Raw genomic sequence first — 18,567 nt, forward strand, 5'->3', positions numbered from 1 at the left:
TGTGTACAGCGCGTGTACTGTTTCTTATAATACGTGTGTGTGCGCGAGTAAGGCAAAAGAAATTCTCAATACCGAGGTTAAAAATCGATTTTCTTCCTCATCACGGTGTGTTTGTGTGTGTGTGTGCGCGCGCATGTGAGCGTAATTAGACACTGTGGCGGCTGTGTGTGTGTGTGTGAAACCCTCATTCACAAAAACACACACAGAAATGAAGGCCAAAGACACACACCCTGCTCTCTGAAGAAACTCTGTCGCAAATATTTTCAGAGGTAAGGTGCTGGGTCATTTGTTTGTTTGTTTTACTTTACAGCAGTGATTCTGTTAGTTTGCGCTCACACGAGTGTCTTTAGCGATGTTTATTGCTTTTGTTTTTTTTAGATAAAACAGTGTAGGGGGAGAGACATTGATTTATGACATCGGTTTATGGAAGTGTAGTCCAGTGCGGGAGATGCATTGTGGGTAATGCAGTCCGGTGTGTGTGAACGCGAAGGCGAGATTTGTTAGGATATAGAGCCTGAGTTTTGTTCTTCAGTATAAAAAATCTTTGCTCGTCTTGCGGAACACTCGTAAACCGCGTTACTCGTAATCCGAGGCTCCACTGTATATCCTATTCTGCTATTGGTCTGTTTATTCACTGAGCAAGCTGCTTTAGTTGGATTTAAGTGCAGGATCCACCGAAAGTTTGTACTATAACCTGACAATGCAGAACATAAAAGAAAGGACAGGCATCGATGAGTTTGTCCATCTCATCTTTACACGAGCATGAATTAACGGGCTGTTACACTGTCGCGAGCAACATAAAAAAAAACGGAAAAGCTTAAATAATTTAGAAGAGAACAACAGTCTTTCTGTTAATGTGTGTGTGAGTGTGTTCAAACGAGAGAAGAAAGTTTTAATGTGTAAGATGAGGAGGGAGAGACAGGATATAAAACTAACATGTTCGGTGATAGAGACAGGAGGGGCTGAAAGCAAGAGTCTCCACTTACTCTATCCTCACACACACGCACACACATACACAGCGCCTGCGTGCACAAAAGGTAACGTGCAGGTTAAATTTTTTTATTTTTACTTAATATTTTTTATTAATAATTTTTATGTATTATAATTTTTGGGCTGTAGAACAAATAATTTAAGTTTCCATTATTTCTTATGGGAAAAATAAATTTGGTTTACGAGTGTTTTGGAATACGAGCCCACTTCCGGAATGGTTTGTGCTCGTTATCCAAGGTTCCACTGTACTGTAAATAAATGATATTAATTGAGCTAAAAATATATGAACAAGCAAAATGTATTGAACAAATGATATATTAAGAATACAGTAAGTCCCCTACATATGAACATTTGAGTTATGAATTTTCGAGCATACAAACATGTGTTCAAGCATTTTAAATCTTGAAAGTAAGATCACATGTCCGGTGTACTAAGAGGCGGCAAGCAATAATGAGGGAGACAAAATAATTGAGAGAATGAAGCGAGATGAAAAGTTGGCAGACATTGCTTGTTCTTTTAACATGAATCATTCAACCATCAACACGATTTTAAAGAACAAGGACAAGATCACTGAACATGTTAGTTTTATATTGTGTTATACAATGTTTGTTGGACATAAAATCAATCTGGTATTAGAAACAAACTCACGGAATGAAACTCATTTGTATGTTGGGGACTAATGTATTAATTTACTATTTTATATTCATCTTTAAAAAAAAAAAAAAAAACAAGAAAACTTAATTTTCACATGATACACTTTGTGTTCCCTCTACTTACAGCATGGGGATTTTTAACTAAAGCATACCAGCCCTACCAGCCATGTGCATTGGAAACACGCATAACTTTACATAGCAGTTATTTTCTTTTATTAATCTTTAACAGGTTTATGTTTTATTTTGTGTGCTTTTTATTCTGAATATTGTTGCTCCATAGTGACACTAAAGATACCACATTTTATTGTAATATTGTGCAGGAAGGTTCAAACAGATAATCATCATGTTTAAAGCTTCCACTATGCTACTGTACATAACTAAACCTTCAGTGAGAGACAGACTAGGTAGTCTTATGTGTTATTTTAAAATGATTAACAGCTATGAGGAGTGCCAGTGCCATCACGTCAATATTATTTGCACTGATTCTAACTGAAGTTGCTGCTAAAAGCACATTTTGGTGTGTGCTGTTTCGAATTTGTTTCCCTATCGAGATGTGTTTTTTTAGCCCCACAGAACGGCAATTTAATTATTTGCAAGTTTGATTTAAAACAGACTTCATGCATTGTACTGGGGTCTCATACTGGAGTATGAAAGTAAGCCCCCTGCTGCACATAACCAGTACTACAACTGTGAGCATTGAAGATGTAGTTGTCAAAAACGTTTTAGGCAACAGGCCACATTACACGAAGTACAATATTGCCAAACTACATCGAGTGATCAAAAAAGTCAGTTTAGTGACAAATAACAGGGCAATCTAGAGTTTTATGTTCCTCAATGTCTCCCCATGTTTGGTAGTTTCTTCTGGGTACTCCAGTTTCCCTCACAATTTAAACACACACACACACACACACACACACACACACACTGTCAGGCTGACTGATGCCTGTGTGAGTATGTGCGCATGTGTCTGTGTTCAGAAGTGGGTTGGCATCACATCCATGTGTTCTGCTCTGAGTTAACTGGGATAACCCCCCCCCCCCCTCCCCTATATCATATATATGATTACAAATAGCATAAAAGGTAACACAACGTGATAGTATGAATTTTCACTTTCATTGCTGTAAAACCCTAAGCCTAGTTCATTTGTACATTAAATCTCATTGCTTTATTCTGCCCCCCTAGTGGACTCAATGGGAACAGTTCCCTTTAGCCCACATCTCTGTCAAATCTTTCAAACAGTTGAGAAGATGATTTTATTATCAAAACGTTTATTTGTTGGTCTAAATGGCACCACAGGAATTACAGTACTGTTCAAAAGTCTTAGGCACCATCATATTCTTATATACAATGTTTGTTTGTTTTGTCTGCATTAATGTGTTACCAATAAAAAAATGGTAAGTTTCCAAACATTCATTATCCATGATGGTGTCTTAACCAAGGAACATTAACATACAGTAGCATTACTGATCTATATTGTGATAAAAATGCTTATAAATCAAGAAAGATAGAAATAATACTGCAATATATAGTCTGCTTATGTGAAACTGTAGACTGACCCGAACACTTTAATTTAATTGAACAAACAAACAACAACAACAACAAAAAAGAAAGTTTAAGTTAATAATTTAGACTGAAGCACTGGTTTAGTTGTGCACAGTGTAAACTATATGTGTAAAACATTTCCTGTTTGTTTGTTTGTTTGTTTGTTTGTTTGTTTGTTTGTTTATTTATGCATATATGCATTCATTCTTATTTATAAAAACATCATCATATGTCATACAGAAAATATTTACAAATCTTTGTTTCTAAGCAGTCTCTTAGCTTCAGCAAACAACCTGATTAAGTTTAAAGAATAGATGTGTATTATTATAGGTATTGTACAGTATAAGGTTTTTTTCTGCAAAGGTCACCAGCTTTATTTTACTCTGAGGTACACAAACATCTACAAACTGTGAAGCTTAAAATGAAACTAATGATAAACTAAAATGGTTAAAGGTAAAGATCTTAACTTCAGTGTAATTTAAGTAATAAAGAAAAAAACTACGGAATGACTTTCAGTACACTGCACTAGTTAAATGCAGATTACAGCACGCTAGGAGCAAAAGGACCATATAGCATATCTTAGTGCAAGGCTCTAATAATTTTATTGGATGAAGAAAATACCCCAAAGCTATTCCAGAATGCCGGAAGCTAGCAAAATAGCAAGGAAAATTATTATTTAAATACTTTCCAAGTTGTTTATGTTTATTAATTTCCTATTTTCAGATTTAAAGGTGCTCAATTATAAGGACAGTGGTGTACAGTAGCTTAAAATATTAAAAATTGTTAAGAATTCATTGAAAACAAGAAAACATGAACATTAGGTCTCCAAAATCAGTAAGACCAGTATAATTCCTGCTTCATTTCAGACACAAAGGCTTGCATTTAAAACAGTTTATGTTTGCTTCAGGCATTTATTTTTTTTTATTAGGCAAAGCTATATTGTAATGCGTGCATGTCTCTTATGGATCGTCTTTACAATGTGAGGATTACAACAGGCTTTCTCATTTAGAACTAAACTTTAGATCAACTGTTTGTAATGAGGAGTGATGAAGTGAGAATTTTAAATAAAATCTTTGGTCTAAGCTCTATGGGTTAACTCCAGTCTGGCTGACCTCCTGACAACTATAATTCCACCATCGCAACTTTTTCTGTGGGGGAGGAGACTGACACACTGGCCACACCCTCTTTCTGAGTAAACTCGGTGGGGCTGGTAGCTGCCTTTCTAGCAAATGCGCTGGCAATGTCCTCAAAGGTCCGTCCTTTGGTCTCAGGAACCCAGAAGTAGGTAAACAGGAAGAACAACACAAGAAGGACGAGAAAAATGATGAAGACATACGGTCCACACACGCTCTGGAGAAAAGAAAGAAAGTAAGGCGAAAGGGTCACCCTGGTGTTCTCCATCACCTCGGTCCTTGTGTTTATGCTCAAAGTTCTTTCTAACAAAAGTTTTTAAGGCTTTCATTTGGTATAGTGCATAATCTTTATTTAGGATTTAAGGAGTTAAGTCACCTATTTGTTTTATATAAACATTCACATTAACACCATTTTATAAAATTACGCATGAGTGTTGTCTGATCATGTGAGAGGAACTAGGCACCCACGTGATAAGATAACACTCGTGGATTTTTTAAAAATCATTAAAAAAAATTAAAAAAATTGGCGAAAGAGAAAATATTTTGGGTATTGTCCCATGTTTAGTAAGAATGTTAAATAATTTTGCCATTAACAAAAAATGTAATGTTCTTACCAGCAGAGGTGGGAAGCACAGACCCACGAGAAAGTTGGCTGTCCAGTTGGAGCAGCCGCCTACAGCGACAGCAGCTGGTCGCGCACCTTGAGCAAAGAGTTCTGTTGCGATGAACCATGGGATTGGCCCTGGGCCAATCTCAAAAGTTGCCACAAACCCAAAAACAGCAATGATGGCGAAGTAGCTTATCACTGAGCTTGAATTCTGGAAAATAAGTAAAAAAAACAAAACAAAAATTATTTTCTTTGCTTTTAAAACAGGGCTTCTTTAAAAAAAAAAAAAAAATTCTTTTGCAAGGCCCAACATTAGAACTGATCCATTTAATAAATAAGCAGCAACACAGATTTAGACCATCCAAGTCTAATAAAGAATTTTACCATTTGTCGATAAGTTTTATTAATTTAAACGATAATGGTCATAAGTGGTCCATTCTTTTTGTGCAATTGTTTAAAGCAGGAAGGGTTCCTGTTATTCAGCACTGCTGTGTTTGACAGCTGAAAGGGGATGTTCATCTTGGTGAAGGTACTGTAAATGCCCACTTTGATGATAGTTTTAAACCTCCTGATGATATATATTTTACCGTCTTCAATAGTAGCTTGGAAGGCACCTGAATTCTTCAAATTAAAATTTAGATTCAAATTTCATTCATTCAATCATTCATTTGTTCATGTATTTTTGCAGTTATTCTAGTGGATATTTGGATTGGTCAAGGGCTTGTTTTTAACAGCGATGAATGAAAAATTGAACAGACTAAACCAAATCTTTGATGGTTATTGGGTATTTAAGCTTTAAATAAGTAACTGACAAAGTTTCTATAACTTCTATAAATCTCTATATTATGTTTTTGAAAGTGAAATATTGTGCATATACACTACCAGTCGCAAGTTCAGACTTTCTAATTCTGTGGTATGTTCTTTTGTGATTTTTATTTCTTTCTACATTGTAAAACAATGCTGAAGGCATCCAGATAATGCAATAATGTGATATGCATTTAATATTAAAATGTGTCTGCTACATACGCTCTGTAAAGCCTTTATAACGGCTCAAATCTGAGGTGCCGTTTGTTAATTGGTGATTTTTCAGGCCGGTAACTCTTAATAAAATTTCTCATCTGTAACAGAGGTAAGTTTTGGTCTTGCTTTTCTGGGATAGTCTTCATGAGAGCCAATTTCATCATGGTGCTTGATAAAGTTTGCAAATGCATTTGACAATACTGTTCTTGTAAGAACTATTCCAAATCTATTCTATATGTCTAATGCCATATGTATTTTTTCAGTATTGTTCGAGAATAAAGAAAATAAATCCAAACTTGTGTCCAAGCTTTTGACTGGTATTGTATATATTGTGAATCTAATGACTGATGGTCATAGTATAATGGTAAGAGGGTTTTTTTTTTTCAAAACTTTAGCTTAGATTAGTTATACTTGTATCTCATGTCAATAGTTATACTTCATTCAAGCAATAAACACATGAGAGGGAGTGCTGTTGTTCTAAATATCAGCACAGCTGTAATGCACTTGTAGCCATGTTGAATGTCAGCTAACTTCCGGGTTCCGGGGTTGAATCCCAAAGAGTGTAGAAAGCTAGTGTTTTGGCAGGTAAATGCTCTTCCTCCTAACGATGACGTGGAGTGATGTATATAGTTAAATGTCCCAACTGCTGTTATGCTCTATATCCCCCACTCATGGAATGCCTCTTGCCCAATCAGATTACTCGGTTAGAACTAATTGATGTATTTGCATTAAGATTAGTTACAATAATTCAGTACCATTTCAGACCACGAGCATAGAAGTGTTTACGTGACTAATCGTTTCCTATTGAAGGCTTACACCACCCTTCTTTTTCAAAAAGAAAATTACTGCTGATCAGGCCAGATGTTGCCAGTCTGTTCTGATTAAAATACTTACGTGAAAATACTGTAGGTCATGACCATTTTCAAAGTAAATAATACATGTTTTATGTGTGTGAACACTAACCTCGCCTGATGTTGGTCCCAATGTCCCATTGACATTGCAGTTGTTCGCGACTGGAACTTTAGAAAGGTTGTCTGCTTGTTGTACACATGGGTCCTAATTATGGTCATGAAAAAGTCCAATGACAAAAAGGCATACAAGTTAACAATACAGGTATAAGTAATGGAGTAAATGTTTTACAAGCTTATGTGAAGTGCATTAATCATAGTATGTTCTTCATTTAATTCAACTATTCAATTAGGGCATTCAACCAAATTCAATATTTAAGTATTATCTTGTAAGACTAGGTTTAGCAGTTTAACCCTTTCATGCATAGTGTTCACACTTGTGGACCTTCTATTAATGACTCTTGTTTCACCTCCAAATTATTTGTCTTATATTTGTCATATTAGTTTTTTTTTTTAAGAACCTATTATTTGTTGTTGTGGTGTTTTAGATTATTTTTATCCTCTTTTTGTAAGTCCAACTGTGTAAATTTTAAATGTTTATAAATAAAATGTAAAAAATATATTTTTCTTCCACAGTACATTTTATAAAACAACATGTAAAAGAAATTGGATATAGAAAGATTGATAGAAAGCTTTAAAATAAAAATATAATAATAATAATAATAATAATAATAATTATTATTATTATTATTATTGTTGTTGTTGTTGTTGTTGTTGTTAATAATAATAATAATAATAATAATAATATAGTAATAATAATATAATAGTAATAATAATAATAATAATATAGGCAGTTTTAGAAAGTTTTAGTTCCTTTTACTCATGAACTCATTTACTCATTTGTTTTTAATACTAGTAATATTCAGACAAAAACTAAATTTATATTTCATGCGATTTTAAATTTAAAAAAATCTGAATAAGAGTCTAAATAATTATGCCTGAAAGGGCTAAAAGAAAAAAGATTATTTCTTTAGTAGTGGATGAGAAACTGAGAAATGTTTGAGTAAAAGCGTGACAAATAAACAGGAAGTGTGGAAACAGTGACAATCACTGACATTTAAATGTTATCTTTAACTTACCACCAGTTGCTGAAGAAAGATGGTAATGAAAAGAGCACAAACAGCCATTCCACCTAATCCAATCATCTGAAGTGTCCTTCGTCCTGCCCGTTCCACCAGAAAGAGCTGATGTCCAGCAGAGATAAGATTAAGACACTGTAGTTCTAAGGATTTTTCTAAATTGTGCTCAAATTATATGGCAAAATATCTTGTGCATGGCTTATTTAAAACACAAGAGTGCTAAAAAGAACAAATGGAAATGATTATTATCATCTATAATAATATTCTTTTTAATGTTTAAGCCTGTATCAGCGCACCCCAACATGAGCTAACAGAAGTGACATGCACTTACAGAGACTACTGTGAAGACAGTGTTGACTGCTCCTGCTCCAATAGTGACGTATATCGCCTCAGTGATACCTGCCTTCTTGAAGATTTCTGTAGAGTAATAAAACACCTGAAGACAAAAAAAAAAACAATAGTGATGGGCTAAAGGAAAAAAGGGAAAGTGGAAGTAATGAGTGAGACAGAAATACACCATGCAGTTTTAACACTTTGGAAATTTTTAAGATCATGTAAAGGAGTTTAAGTAGGACCCAGTAGATCATGTTTAAAGAGGGCATCTGATGGCTCCCATATCCCTAATTTCAATAACATCTTAACTGCTGTCTTGAGTAGAATAACAAATTTTAGAGCAATTTTAGAAGCTACTCTAATCACTTGTGTTGCTGATTTTTAGTGAGGTAAATCATATGACACTTACAGCATTGATTCCAGAAAACTGCTGAGAGAGGTTCATGACGATGGCAATGATAATAGGCTGCCGGTATACGGGGTTGCGGAACAGCTCCATGATGGAAACTTTTTTCTCCATGGCCATCTTACTGGCTTCTTCCCTCATCTCACGAATATCATCTTCGACATCATCATTCCCACGAAGACGCACCAAAACTGACACATACACAATATAATATAAATAATTATTATTTAAATGCTAAAAAGCTGTGCTAGCCTGATTTTGATAAATAGCCAGTAATATTCAGCAGTACAGTAGATACGTCTTTGGCTGAATCTAGAGACTTTATAGCAATACATTTGTTCTTGTAAGCTTTTTGCCTTTTTAATAGAAATATACTATATACATTCAATATACATAAAAGCACTTCTATGGATGGAGGAAAACACTCCATCTATCACACTACACTATTGTTTTTATAATTACAAACCCTTAAACCAAATTGACATTCAAAGGATCTCTGTAATATCAAGATGAACCTATTTTACATGTTCAGTTTATAGACATTGGTGCAGAAGGTAGCATAGCCACTCCATAGCTCATCTCCGCACCAATCCCAAAGCTACTGGCTGCGTTTCATTTTTTGCCTGATCTTCTAATGTCCATGTAGGTTTCTTTGGTATTCTCTGGTTTCAGAGCAAAAGGCTTAAGCTCTGGATGAGCTCTAATTGTGAAAAGAATAACCTCTTACCCATGCGAGCCTTTTCCTCTTGTTGCAGGTTGATGAGCAGGTATCTGGGACTCTCTGAACAAAACAGCATCATTATGCTCTGTAGTACTGCAGGCAAAATCGTCAGTCCCAGCAACAATGGCCAAAGATCTGCAGAACCTAACAACTTCTCCAAACCAAGGATCTGCCACAATGACATAAGTATAACAGTACAATTAGTACTATAAACATAGAACAGTAGAATTAGTACGGTGAAGTTTTAGGTAACATAATGAAGGAGCATAGGATTACATTTTAGAATTTATATATATATATATATATATATATATATATATATATATATATATATATATATATATATATATATATATATATATACATATATACACACAGTACACTATATACACTGCCTGATAAAAAAAAAAAAATTGCAATTTCAAAAGCACCAAATTATTGGCCTACATCAAGCAATGAAAACATTGAAATTACTAAAACAGGGTTCAGAACTGTCCAATGCATTATTAAAATCTGGAAATATGATGAGCTGTCACAGAAGAAGTGTGGTTAAGAAAAAAATGTGTATGATGTCGTTAAGCTTTTGGAGAAGTTGCATTGCAAAGCTTCAACAGTAGAACTCACACACAAGATTATGGTCTTGCACAGAATGCTTTGAGAGTACGCATGATTGGGGTAAAACAGCTGGTTGGCCATAATATAATTGGTTATTATTGAAAATTTCAAGGCAAAGATTAAACTTTGGAGCAATGGTAAAAAAAGATATTAGGGTAAAAAGAAAAGCACATAAAGTGATGCCCCCGTCATGCGTAGGGGCCACTGTACTAGTCTCTGTAGGCAGTGTTATGATTATGCTTTCGTTGGTCCGGTCTAGATTAAGCAACGTTATGTGGCAATAAAATGAAGTCAGATGTGACCTGAATGATCACATCTATGCAGTTTTTCTTTTCAAAAAATGAAATTGCCTAGGTGTGTAATACAGTATTAAGTCACAATTAAGCAATAATACATACAAACAAGGTCACAAAGTTTAAAGTGAGAATGTAGGAACATGTCTGTAATGGCGGTTTGTTCAGATGCCCATTTCACCTGCGCTATGAGTATGCCAATGACAATCCCTAACTGGTGAAGTGTGCCAAATGCTCCTCTTAGTGCTGTTGGTGCAGTTTCCCCCACATACATGGGAGTCAGGCCCGTACAGAGACCGCAAAAGACGCCGATGACCAAGCGTCCGAGAATCACCATCTCATATGATCGGGACACACTGGACAAGCCCATGAGCGCACCCCCGATCAGAGCCAAGGCATTGGACAGGATCATCGCCTTGCGTCTGCGTGGAAAAACAGAAAAAAGGGACTGGGTATTTTAATGACTTAAGGACTGGGTAGTGCAAAGTATTCTATGATTGTTTAAGTCAGTATAGTTTCTAAATAATCAAAATGTGATAACGGTTCAACTGTGTTTAAATAATGAGCTTGCAAAGGTTTTCTATATTTTAAGACAGTCCTATGAGTGTGAGTCACATACATATATTTTACAAATTTTGCACTGCATTTAATTAGTTTCTGGATTCCTCTGGGAAAAAGTCTTCACGTCACCCCCACATGTATTAAATGCATTGGTTTATTTATTTAATCAAGAAATATTTGATTAAATTATTTGATTATTTGATATTTTAAATACTTGTCACTTGTCACACTTGTCATAGCTTAGAGCAGTGGTTCTCAAAGTGTGGGGCGCGCCCCACTAGTGGGGAATACAGGCATGACAGGTGGGGCGCAATGAACGGGAGGGAATTAGTGGAAAATAATAGGAAAGTACCTATTCTAATTCATGCTTTTCTTTATTGACAATAAACATCGGATACTCGAAACTAAACAATCATGTGCAAAGAAATGGATCATTCATACAAGTAAATTAAAATAACTTTAGAGAAAAAGTGGAACCACAGTGCAACAATAACGGTTTAACGTCGGCATGTTAATTGCAGAGGAACAATATATATAAGGAAACATTCGGTAATATGTATGTAATTTTATTTATTCCAATGTGTATGCTGATGTTTCTGTATTTTTTCAGACAGTACTAGTCTGGCATTTCTAGTTTCCAGTGTGGTAACAAAGTTGCTTTTTGATCCTTCAGGCGCTGAACAGAAGGGAAAATCAGTATCGTTCTACGCTTTTTGTTGGTGTGCGGCATTTTGTGATGATCCCTAAATCATTCGTTGCGCCGTAGATAATAATGGTGTTTATGCTTTTAAACTTGTATAATTTAAGGCGGATGTAGCTGAAAGACAATGTAGAGAGGAAATATATCTGGGTATCTTATTCATGGGTTTATTTACGCAGCTATTGAATTCGGAGATGCGAATATCAAACTAACTTTACCGCGGACTCAAACAGGTGTTATCCGCTAAAGTGCCCCCCTGCCACGGATTGACCCCCCCCTACATAATCTCTATCAATTATTATATTAGGACATACATTCAAAGGTTTATTATTATCAAATATATTATTACTATTATAATTAACCCTAGGCACGTGACAGCCGTCGAGACGATTAATACAAATCCCCAAAAATGATTATTTTATGGCACATTTATTTTGTAGGGGTTTGTCAATGTACAAATAACAAATTGTTTATCACAAATTGCACTAAATAAATATTGTTTGTGGTGAAAAATTATAGGAAACGATTTTTATTATAAAATAAGCAATATAAAAATATACATGTTGTATATAAAAAAAAAAAATTAATAAATTATATATTTTTCCCCTATACAACATTTTTTATATTGCTTATTTTATAATTAAATTCATTTGTTATAATTTGTAATTTGTAAACCATAAACCTATGAATTTATGTTCTAATATATTATTTGAAAAAGATTATGTGTGGCAGGGGGGGCATTTTAGAGCATAACACCGGGTCAGTAGCGTACTGTATGTAGTGAGCATAATAACGTCAATGGATACATTTGTTACATGGACCACAAAAAAGCAGGTGATTCAGCACTATCAGCCTAATCAACCAAAAAGCCTATGATGAAGCCTATATGTTGCGCTTGGATTCATGGTGGGGATGGTGAGGGCAGAGGAGAGACCTGTGTGTGTTTTGTGTCTTAAACCGCTGGCAGCAGACAGCATGAGACCCAACAAAGTAGGAAGACACTTAGAGACAACACACCCCAGTCTTGTTAATAAGCCACTCGACTTCTTTGAAAGAAAGCTAAAGATAAGTGACGAAGTAAGCCTGTTATAACAATTGCACGTGTATTTTATCTGTTTTGAACTTGCCGTTATTTGATCTTATTGGTTTAGAAATTGATATTTCAATAAAAAATACACTTGGTCGTTTTCGTTATCATTTTGTTGACAAGTGGGGTTTGAAAATTCGCCCACCCCCTTAAGTGGGGAATGACAGAAAATGTTTGAGAACCACTGGCTTAGAGTATATTTATTTCTTAATAGATGGATTACTGATAGATACGATCAAGTAACAATTATTACATCAACACTGTATTATCACTCTACACTGTAGTGGATTATTTTTAAGTACACTAGTCGCATATCTTTATAACAGTGTCTTACTCAGCCTAAAAAACATCTTTCACATGGTTCACTTTATTTCACATAGTAAACTGCTATTCTCAATCACTCACCTTCCGAATTTGTTGACCAGAGCTCCTACAGTGAGAGCACCAATCATACCACCAGCACTGAATATAGCTACAGCGAAACTCCACAGAGTAGTAACCGTGGATTTATCCATAGCTTTCCCGTAGCGCTCCCTATGTGCATCCTGGAAGAAGGACTGTACTTTCTGTTCATTTTGGCAAAGAAAATGAGAGACGGAGAGGGAGAGGTCAAATCTCACAAGCAAACATCTACCTAGACATATGAGGTGGTATCAAAATGTTTGGTGACTAGTTTTGTAACGTGTCCACAGATCACAGAGAGCACCGACCGCCATAAGTCAGTGCGCAGAAAGACATCGTCCTGTGTACGTTGAGAGCTGTGCAACCGATGCTATTTTGACCAGAGAATGTGAATTTTTCTTTAAACTGGGAAAATTTGCTTCGACTCTGAGTCGAAGCAATAGCCCATCATCTCCATGACAGAACAAGGTAAAGAAGGTCTACAGCTCCTATGCCTATCAACTTTTTCAACATTAACAACATTGTGCATCGAGAATTCATCCCCAGGGGCCAGACCATCAATAGCGATTTCTACGTTTAGAGTTTAAGGTGTCTAAAGAAGGACATATGTAAAACATATATATATACACATCATATGATGATGATTTTTATACCTCATAAGGTGCATTGATGACCCCTGTGTTGTAGCCAAACTGCAAAGAGCCGATGACTGCCGTGCAGACACAGAAAACCAAATGACCAGTGATCTTCTTTCTCTGCAAATAAAGAAAAATAAATAAAATCAATGCACAAGAAGAAGATAAGGGATGAGAAAATGTGAGAGCAGGAAGTGAGTTGATTGGTAAGGAAGGTACACACGCAGCATGTATGTCTACATATCTATTGTATATGCATGTGTACTGCTCTTTTTCTCTATCTTTTCCCGCTCTCTGTTCCAAAATCCTGGCAGTGTAGACATTGTTCATTTCTGCATTTCCTATTTTGTTGGGAAAAAACATCTCTTTTACAGCAAGCTAGAAAGCTAATTACAGTAAGCAATCTAGACAAACATAGGAAGAACTGAAAGAAACTCTGCCTGGTTGTTTTTTTACGTTAAAATGATTCCATCCTGTACATAAAACTATTCAACTATTCAACATATTCAACACTTAAAAACATTTTTGCATTTATGAATCTTTACAAAATTAAAGATTTATCTTGAAAAAAGTGATCTTCTCTTGGGCTTCAGTAAAGACACATCCCTTAACTATGAAGAAAGTCCATTGTCTGTCCTGTGTTGCAATGTTGTCCAACATAATTTTCCCAACCTAATAAAAAATGCTGATACCCATGCCCCCCATACTCGAAACAATATTGTGTTATAATAAAACTATGTGCTGTTTACATAGGTTTTAATGAAAAAGAAAATGCTTGTGCTTTAGTCTGATATCTAATTCAGAGCAACTGTACTTCCGGTGACAGGATGTGATAAGACTTTCATCAACTAAGGAAGGATGCTGTTGTGTGGTTGCAGTGCATAAGTCCACCATTATGAATAAGAATATGCATGAAAAATAAAGCATAAGCACTAGCATACCAACTTAGAAAAAAGTGATATGGTCAGAGTACATGTACTTCACATACGTCCTTTGATGCATATTACAAAGCAATATTGATGCAATGTGATGCAACTTACATTAGTGCCATCTCCCACCTTCTCCATCTTCACACTGGTTATAAATCCGAATTTATGAAGTTTAATCCCTAGTTGTCTGTCAAGCTGCACACGCTCCTTCTCTAAAAAAGAAATGGCAAAGAAAGAAGAAGAGCTATTTCCTCTATTAACTGATGTCTGCATCAAGCTGCTGGTCTTGCATCAGAAAACGTATGAAAAGATAAAAGATGCATTGAAAAAAACAACACATTCAACCTTACAGACGTAACTATTAATGCTTTAACCTAATACCTAAACCACCTGACAGTTTATGTGAAAGGTAACTAATTGATCAAGAGTCAAACAATAACAGAAATTTGGATATAATAATCGATATAACCTGGCAATGTCCTGGTACAATCTCAAACAATTTGACCATATTGTACTTTTATGTGCCAATTAGATGCTAACAATGGGGGCACAACTTTTGCTACCTGAGTATGTACTTTACCTGGAGAACTTGTATGTGGTATGCCTTAGCTTTTGGAGTAGATTTAAAGGAACATCTAAAGTTGTTAAGATCCAATTCTTTACACAATATCATTTTAAAGGTATAATATATTCACAGTTCTTTGAGAAAGATTATTAAACACATAGGATGTCCCCCAGATTGCAGTGACGAGAATTACAAATATGGAGAGCGAAAAGCAAATAAATCAGAATGAAATCAAAGACATACCTGATTTGAAGTAATCGCACTGTCCCTTGTTATAACGTGATGACTGACTTCGTGCACATTTATTTTTATATGATGTTAGACCAACAAGCTTCCTGGTACACTTCCTATTGTGCAAGTTATGTGCCCTTTTTTTTTATTCGGAGCGCACTAAATTGTCTGGATGTAGCATGTCGTCAAAATGTAGGAAGTTAAGTTTGGTCACGTCAACCACGTCCGCACTAGGCATTGATATGTCACTTGTGTAATCAGGCCTCCTACACTCAATCCCACTTCAAATTGCTGTATGAATTAAAGCTTTTGACTCTCAGATCCACAACAATGCGACATGGCGTGCATTAGAGTCATGTGCATGAGCCTGTAGGAGGAAGATCAGAGGTCTGTAAACAAACAGTTCTCTATTAGAAGGCTAAGTAGCATCAACAATGTGTTTCAGGCAAAAGAGTGACTTACTACTCCCTGGATGCATTGGGGCAGTGATGTCTATAAATTCCTTTTTAATTGCATGATGTGAAATATTAATTTCAAATCTGCTGTCTCTAATATGTTCTGTCGCAAAGTGACACCCCACCCCAACCTCTGTTACACCCTTATACATTTTTGGAAAAAATGTATATTTCCATTTAGATCTTAGTGCCCATTTATTTATAATGGTTGTAATACAAAATAGGCATGCAGTTCTGACATCTACTATAAAATATATGTGGACCTTTCCCAACCGTTTACGTTACTGAAACTAAGAATCCTAAACCTATTCCAGCATGACAGTACCCAAAGTGTGTGCGCAAAACGAGGTTCAAGAAGGTTTTCCAACCCTGAAGAAGTTAAACACCTGCACAGAGCCTTGATCTTAACCCTGCTGAACATCTGACTGTGTACCAAGTCTCAGTACCTGACATTCCTGCAACTCCTAATCCAACATCAGACTTCTAATTCTAAGACTAATTCTTTTGTTTCTGAACATGCAATCCTGTGCAGTCACATTCTAAAATCTAGTGGAGACTCTTTTGAGTAGAGCACAGGTTATTATAACAGCAAAAGTGGGAGTAAATGTGGAATAGGATTTCAAAATGCACTAATACTTGCAACTGATTCAGTATTCAAAAACTTTACTGGCCATATACAGTCTTATATTTCAGAAGTTAGATATGGTTAAGTTGGGTAAGATTAAATTTAGCCTGTTGCTGCCTTTGATTCGCAGATTGCAAAGTGTGATAATTTTTCTGCAACTGTAAGCTAAGTAAAAAAAAAAAATGTTAATAAGTGAAATAATTGACGGACATTTTTGTTTATAATGCATTACACTACTGACCTTTTTCACGTCTTTGCCACATGAATATTGCGGGACAATTCTAAGAAAGAGAGTGATGGAAAAAATGTTTCGAAATTTCTTAGAAACCACCATGCATTTTATGGCAAGTCTTGACTCTAAAATGGGGATGGACACCAGGCAGGATGCTGCATCGAGCGTGTTCTCGGAAAAACAACAAACCATTTAAACACTTTCCTTATTTCTTCTTCCTCTTATTTTTTCATCTCCTTTTTCATATTAGTAGTAGTAGTATATTAATAATAATTATTACTCGGTTAGGGAAAAATATAGGAACAAAATCTATAAACTTTAAGTAAACGTTGTTACATTGGACATCAGCCCATCATGGACCCCAGCCCATGTCTGACTGTAATCATGATTTGAGCCTGAACTGATTTGGAATGCACTTTTCTGAGATCTTGAATTATTATTAAGTATTATTACCTATTATTTATGCCCAAAGACTGTAGGCATTAATGATTCAGTGGTAAAATCCTCACTTGCCACACAGGTGCCCTGGTTCTTTTTCTGGCCAATGCACCACACCCGGTCACTGTGGTTACATTAATAGTGCTGAATAAAGCAGGGTTGTGTCATAAAGGACATATGGTATAAAAACTGTTTCATATAAAATAAACAGAAAATAATATAATGTAACCATATTTTAGGTGGCACTGTGGCTTAGTGGTTAGCACTGTCCATCTGCACCTCCAGAGCCCGGATTCGATTCCCACCTCAGGTCTGTGTGCATGGAATTTGCATATTCTTTCTGTGCTTGGTGGGTTTTCTCTGTGTACTTTAGTTTCTTCCCGCAGTCCAAAGACATGCAAATTAGTCTAATTGGCGTTTCCAACTTGCCCGTAGTGTGTGAATGAGCATGTACATGTGTGTGTGCCCACGCAATGGAGTGGCATTCTTTTCAGGGTGTATCCCTCCTTGTGCCCAGTGCTTTCTTGGCATAGAGTATACAGGACTAAGTGGTATAGATGATGAGATGAACTACACTTTACTACAGTTCACTTTAGTTCATAAATGTACCCACTATCCTTTTGAGGAGTTTTGAATTGAATGTCCAGTGTCTCCACCCCACTTCCCCTCCCCCTCCATCCTAACTCTTCTTCCTCACTCACTCATCGTCTATACTGCTTTAACCTGTTTACAGGGTCACGGAGGCCCTTTAGCCTATTCCAGGAGACTTAGGGCACAAGGTGGGGTACACCCTGGATGGGGTGCCAATCCATCACTGTGCACACATGGGAATGTCTTTGGACTGTGGAGTACCTGGAGTAAACCCACCAAGCATTTGGGGGGGGGAGATTTCCTTTCTTTTAATCACAATATTTAAGTTTGGGATACTGCTGCCATACAGTAGGACCGCCAGCGTGGTCAATATGAAGTCTTAAATGGTGTAAAGAAATATTGCAATCTTTGTGGTTTCATTATTGCACAAACATTTAGGTGTTGCAAGTAATACCGAGAAGTTTTGAAACCTTTTTTCCCCTTTAACAGCTTTTTTTTTTTTTTTTTGGAGATAGCATTGTTGTCACATTTGTGTTCTGCTACTAGAACTACACTAAAGAGCCAAAGATATGTGGACACCTGACTCAATCAACACCCAACCACCCACACACCACCACACCATACACAATTTACAAACCTCATATGATTAGAAAGTATTTGTATGCATTGCAAAGCATTACAGTGTTTCCTTCTCTTGAACTGATGGGTCCAAACCTGTTCCAGCATGCCAATGCTTCTGGGAATCGAGCTTTCTTAAGACATTGTGTGCCAAGTTTGGAGCACAGGAACAAGAACTAGAGGGAAAAAACTTTAAAC

The 18,567-nt window shown here is 36.0% G+C and overlaps 1 protein-coding gene across 1 annotated transcript; it reads right to left on the reverse strand.

Moving 5' to 3' along the window:
• Positions 1–3,350: 3,350 nt before the first annotated feature.
• Positions 3,351–15,550, reverse strand: LOC128520347 (solute carrier family 2, facilitated glucose transporter member 3-like). Its single transcript, XM_053494545.1, has 12 exons — positions 15,423–15,550; positions 14,726–14,826; positions 13,704–13,805; positions 13,054–13,214; positions 10,482–10,722; positions 9,399–9,561; positions 8,675–8,862; positions 8,264–8,368; positions 7,933–8,037; positions 6,909–7,001; positions 4,933–5,136; positions 3,351–4,535 (listed from the first exon to the last, which is right to left on the reverse strand). The coding sequence occupies exons 2-12, from the start codon at positions 14,750–14,752 to the stop codon at positions 4,308–4,310; spliced, it is 1,617 nt and encodes a 538-aa protein (XP_053350520.1). The 5' UTR covers positions 14,753–14,826; positions 15,423–15,550; the 3' UTR covers positions 3,351–4,307.
• Positions 15,551–18,567: the final 3,017 nt, after the last annotated feature.

This window comes from Clarias gariepinus, chromosome 4 (assembly GCF_024256425.1).
Source record: "Clarias gariepinus isolate MV-2021 ecotype Netherlands chromosome 4, CGAR_prim_01v2, whole genome shotgun sequence".
Classification (NCBI taxonomy): domain Eukaryota; kingdom Metazoa; phylum Chordata; class Actinopteri; order Siluriformes; family Clariidae; genus Clarias; species Clarias gariepinus.

Bases quoted from the DNA above. Each gene is read 5' to 3' on its own strand.
- LOC128520347 (XM_053494545.1), bottom strand. From the start codon at position 14,752: ATGGAGAAGGTGGGAGATGGCACTAAT. The intron at 13,215-13,703 runs GTATAAAAATCA...CAAAATGAACAG, and splicing joins TCATCAATGCACCTTATGAG to AAAGTACAGTCCTTCTTCCA. The intron at 10,723-13,053 runs GTGAGTGATTGA...TTTTCCACGCAG, and splicing joins CTGGTCAACAAATTCGGAAG to ACGCAAGGCGATGATCCTGT.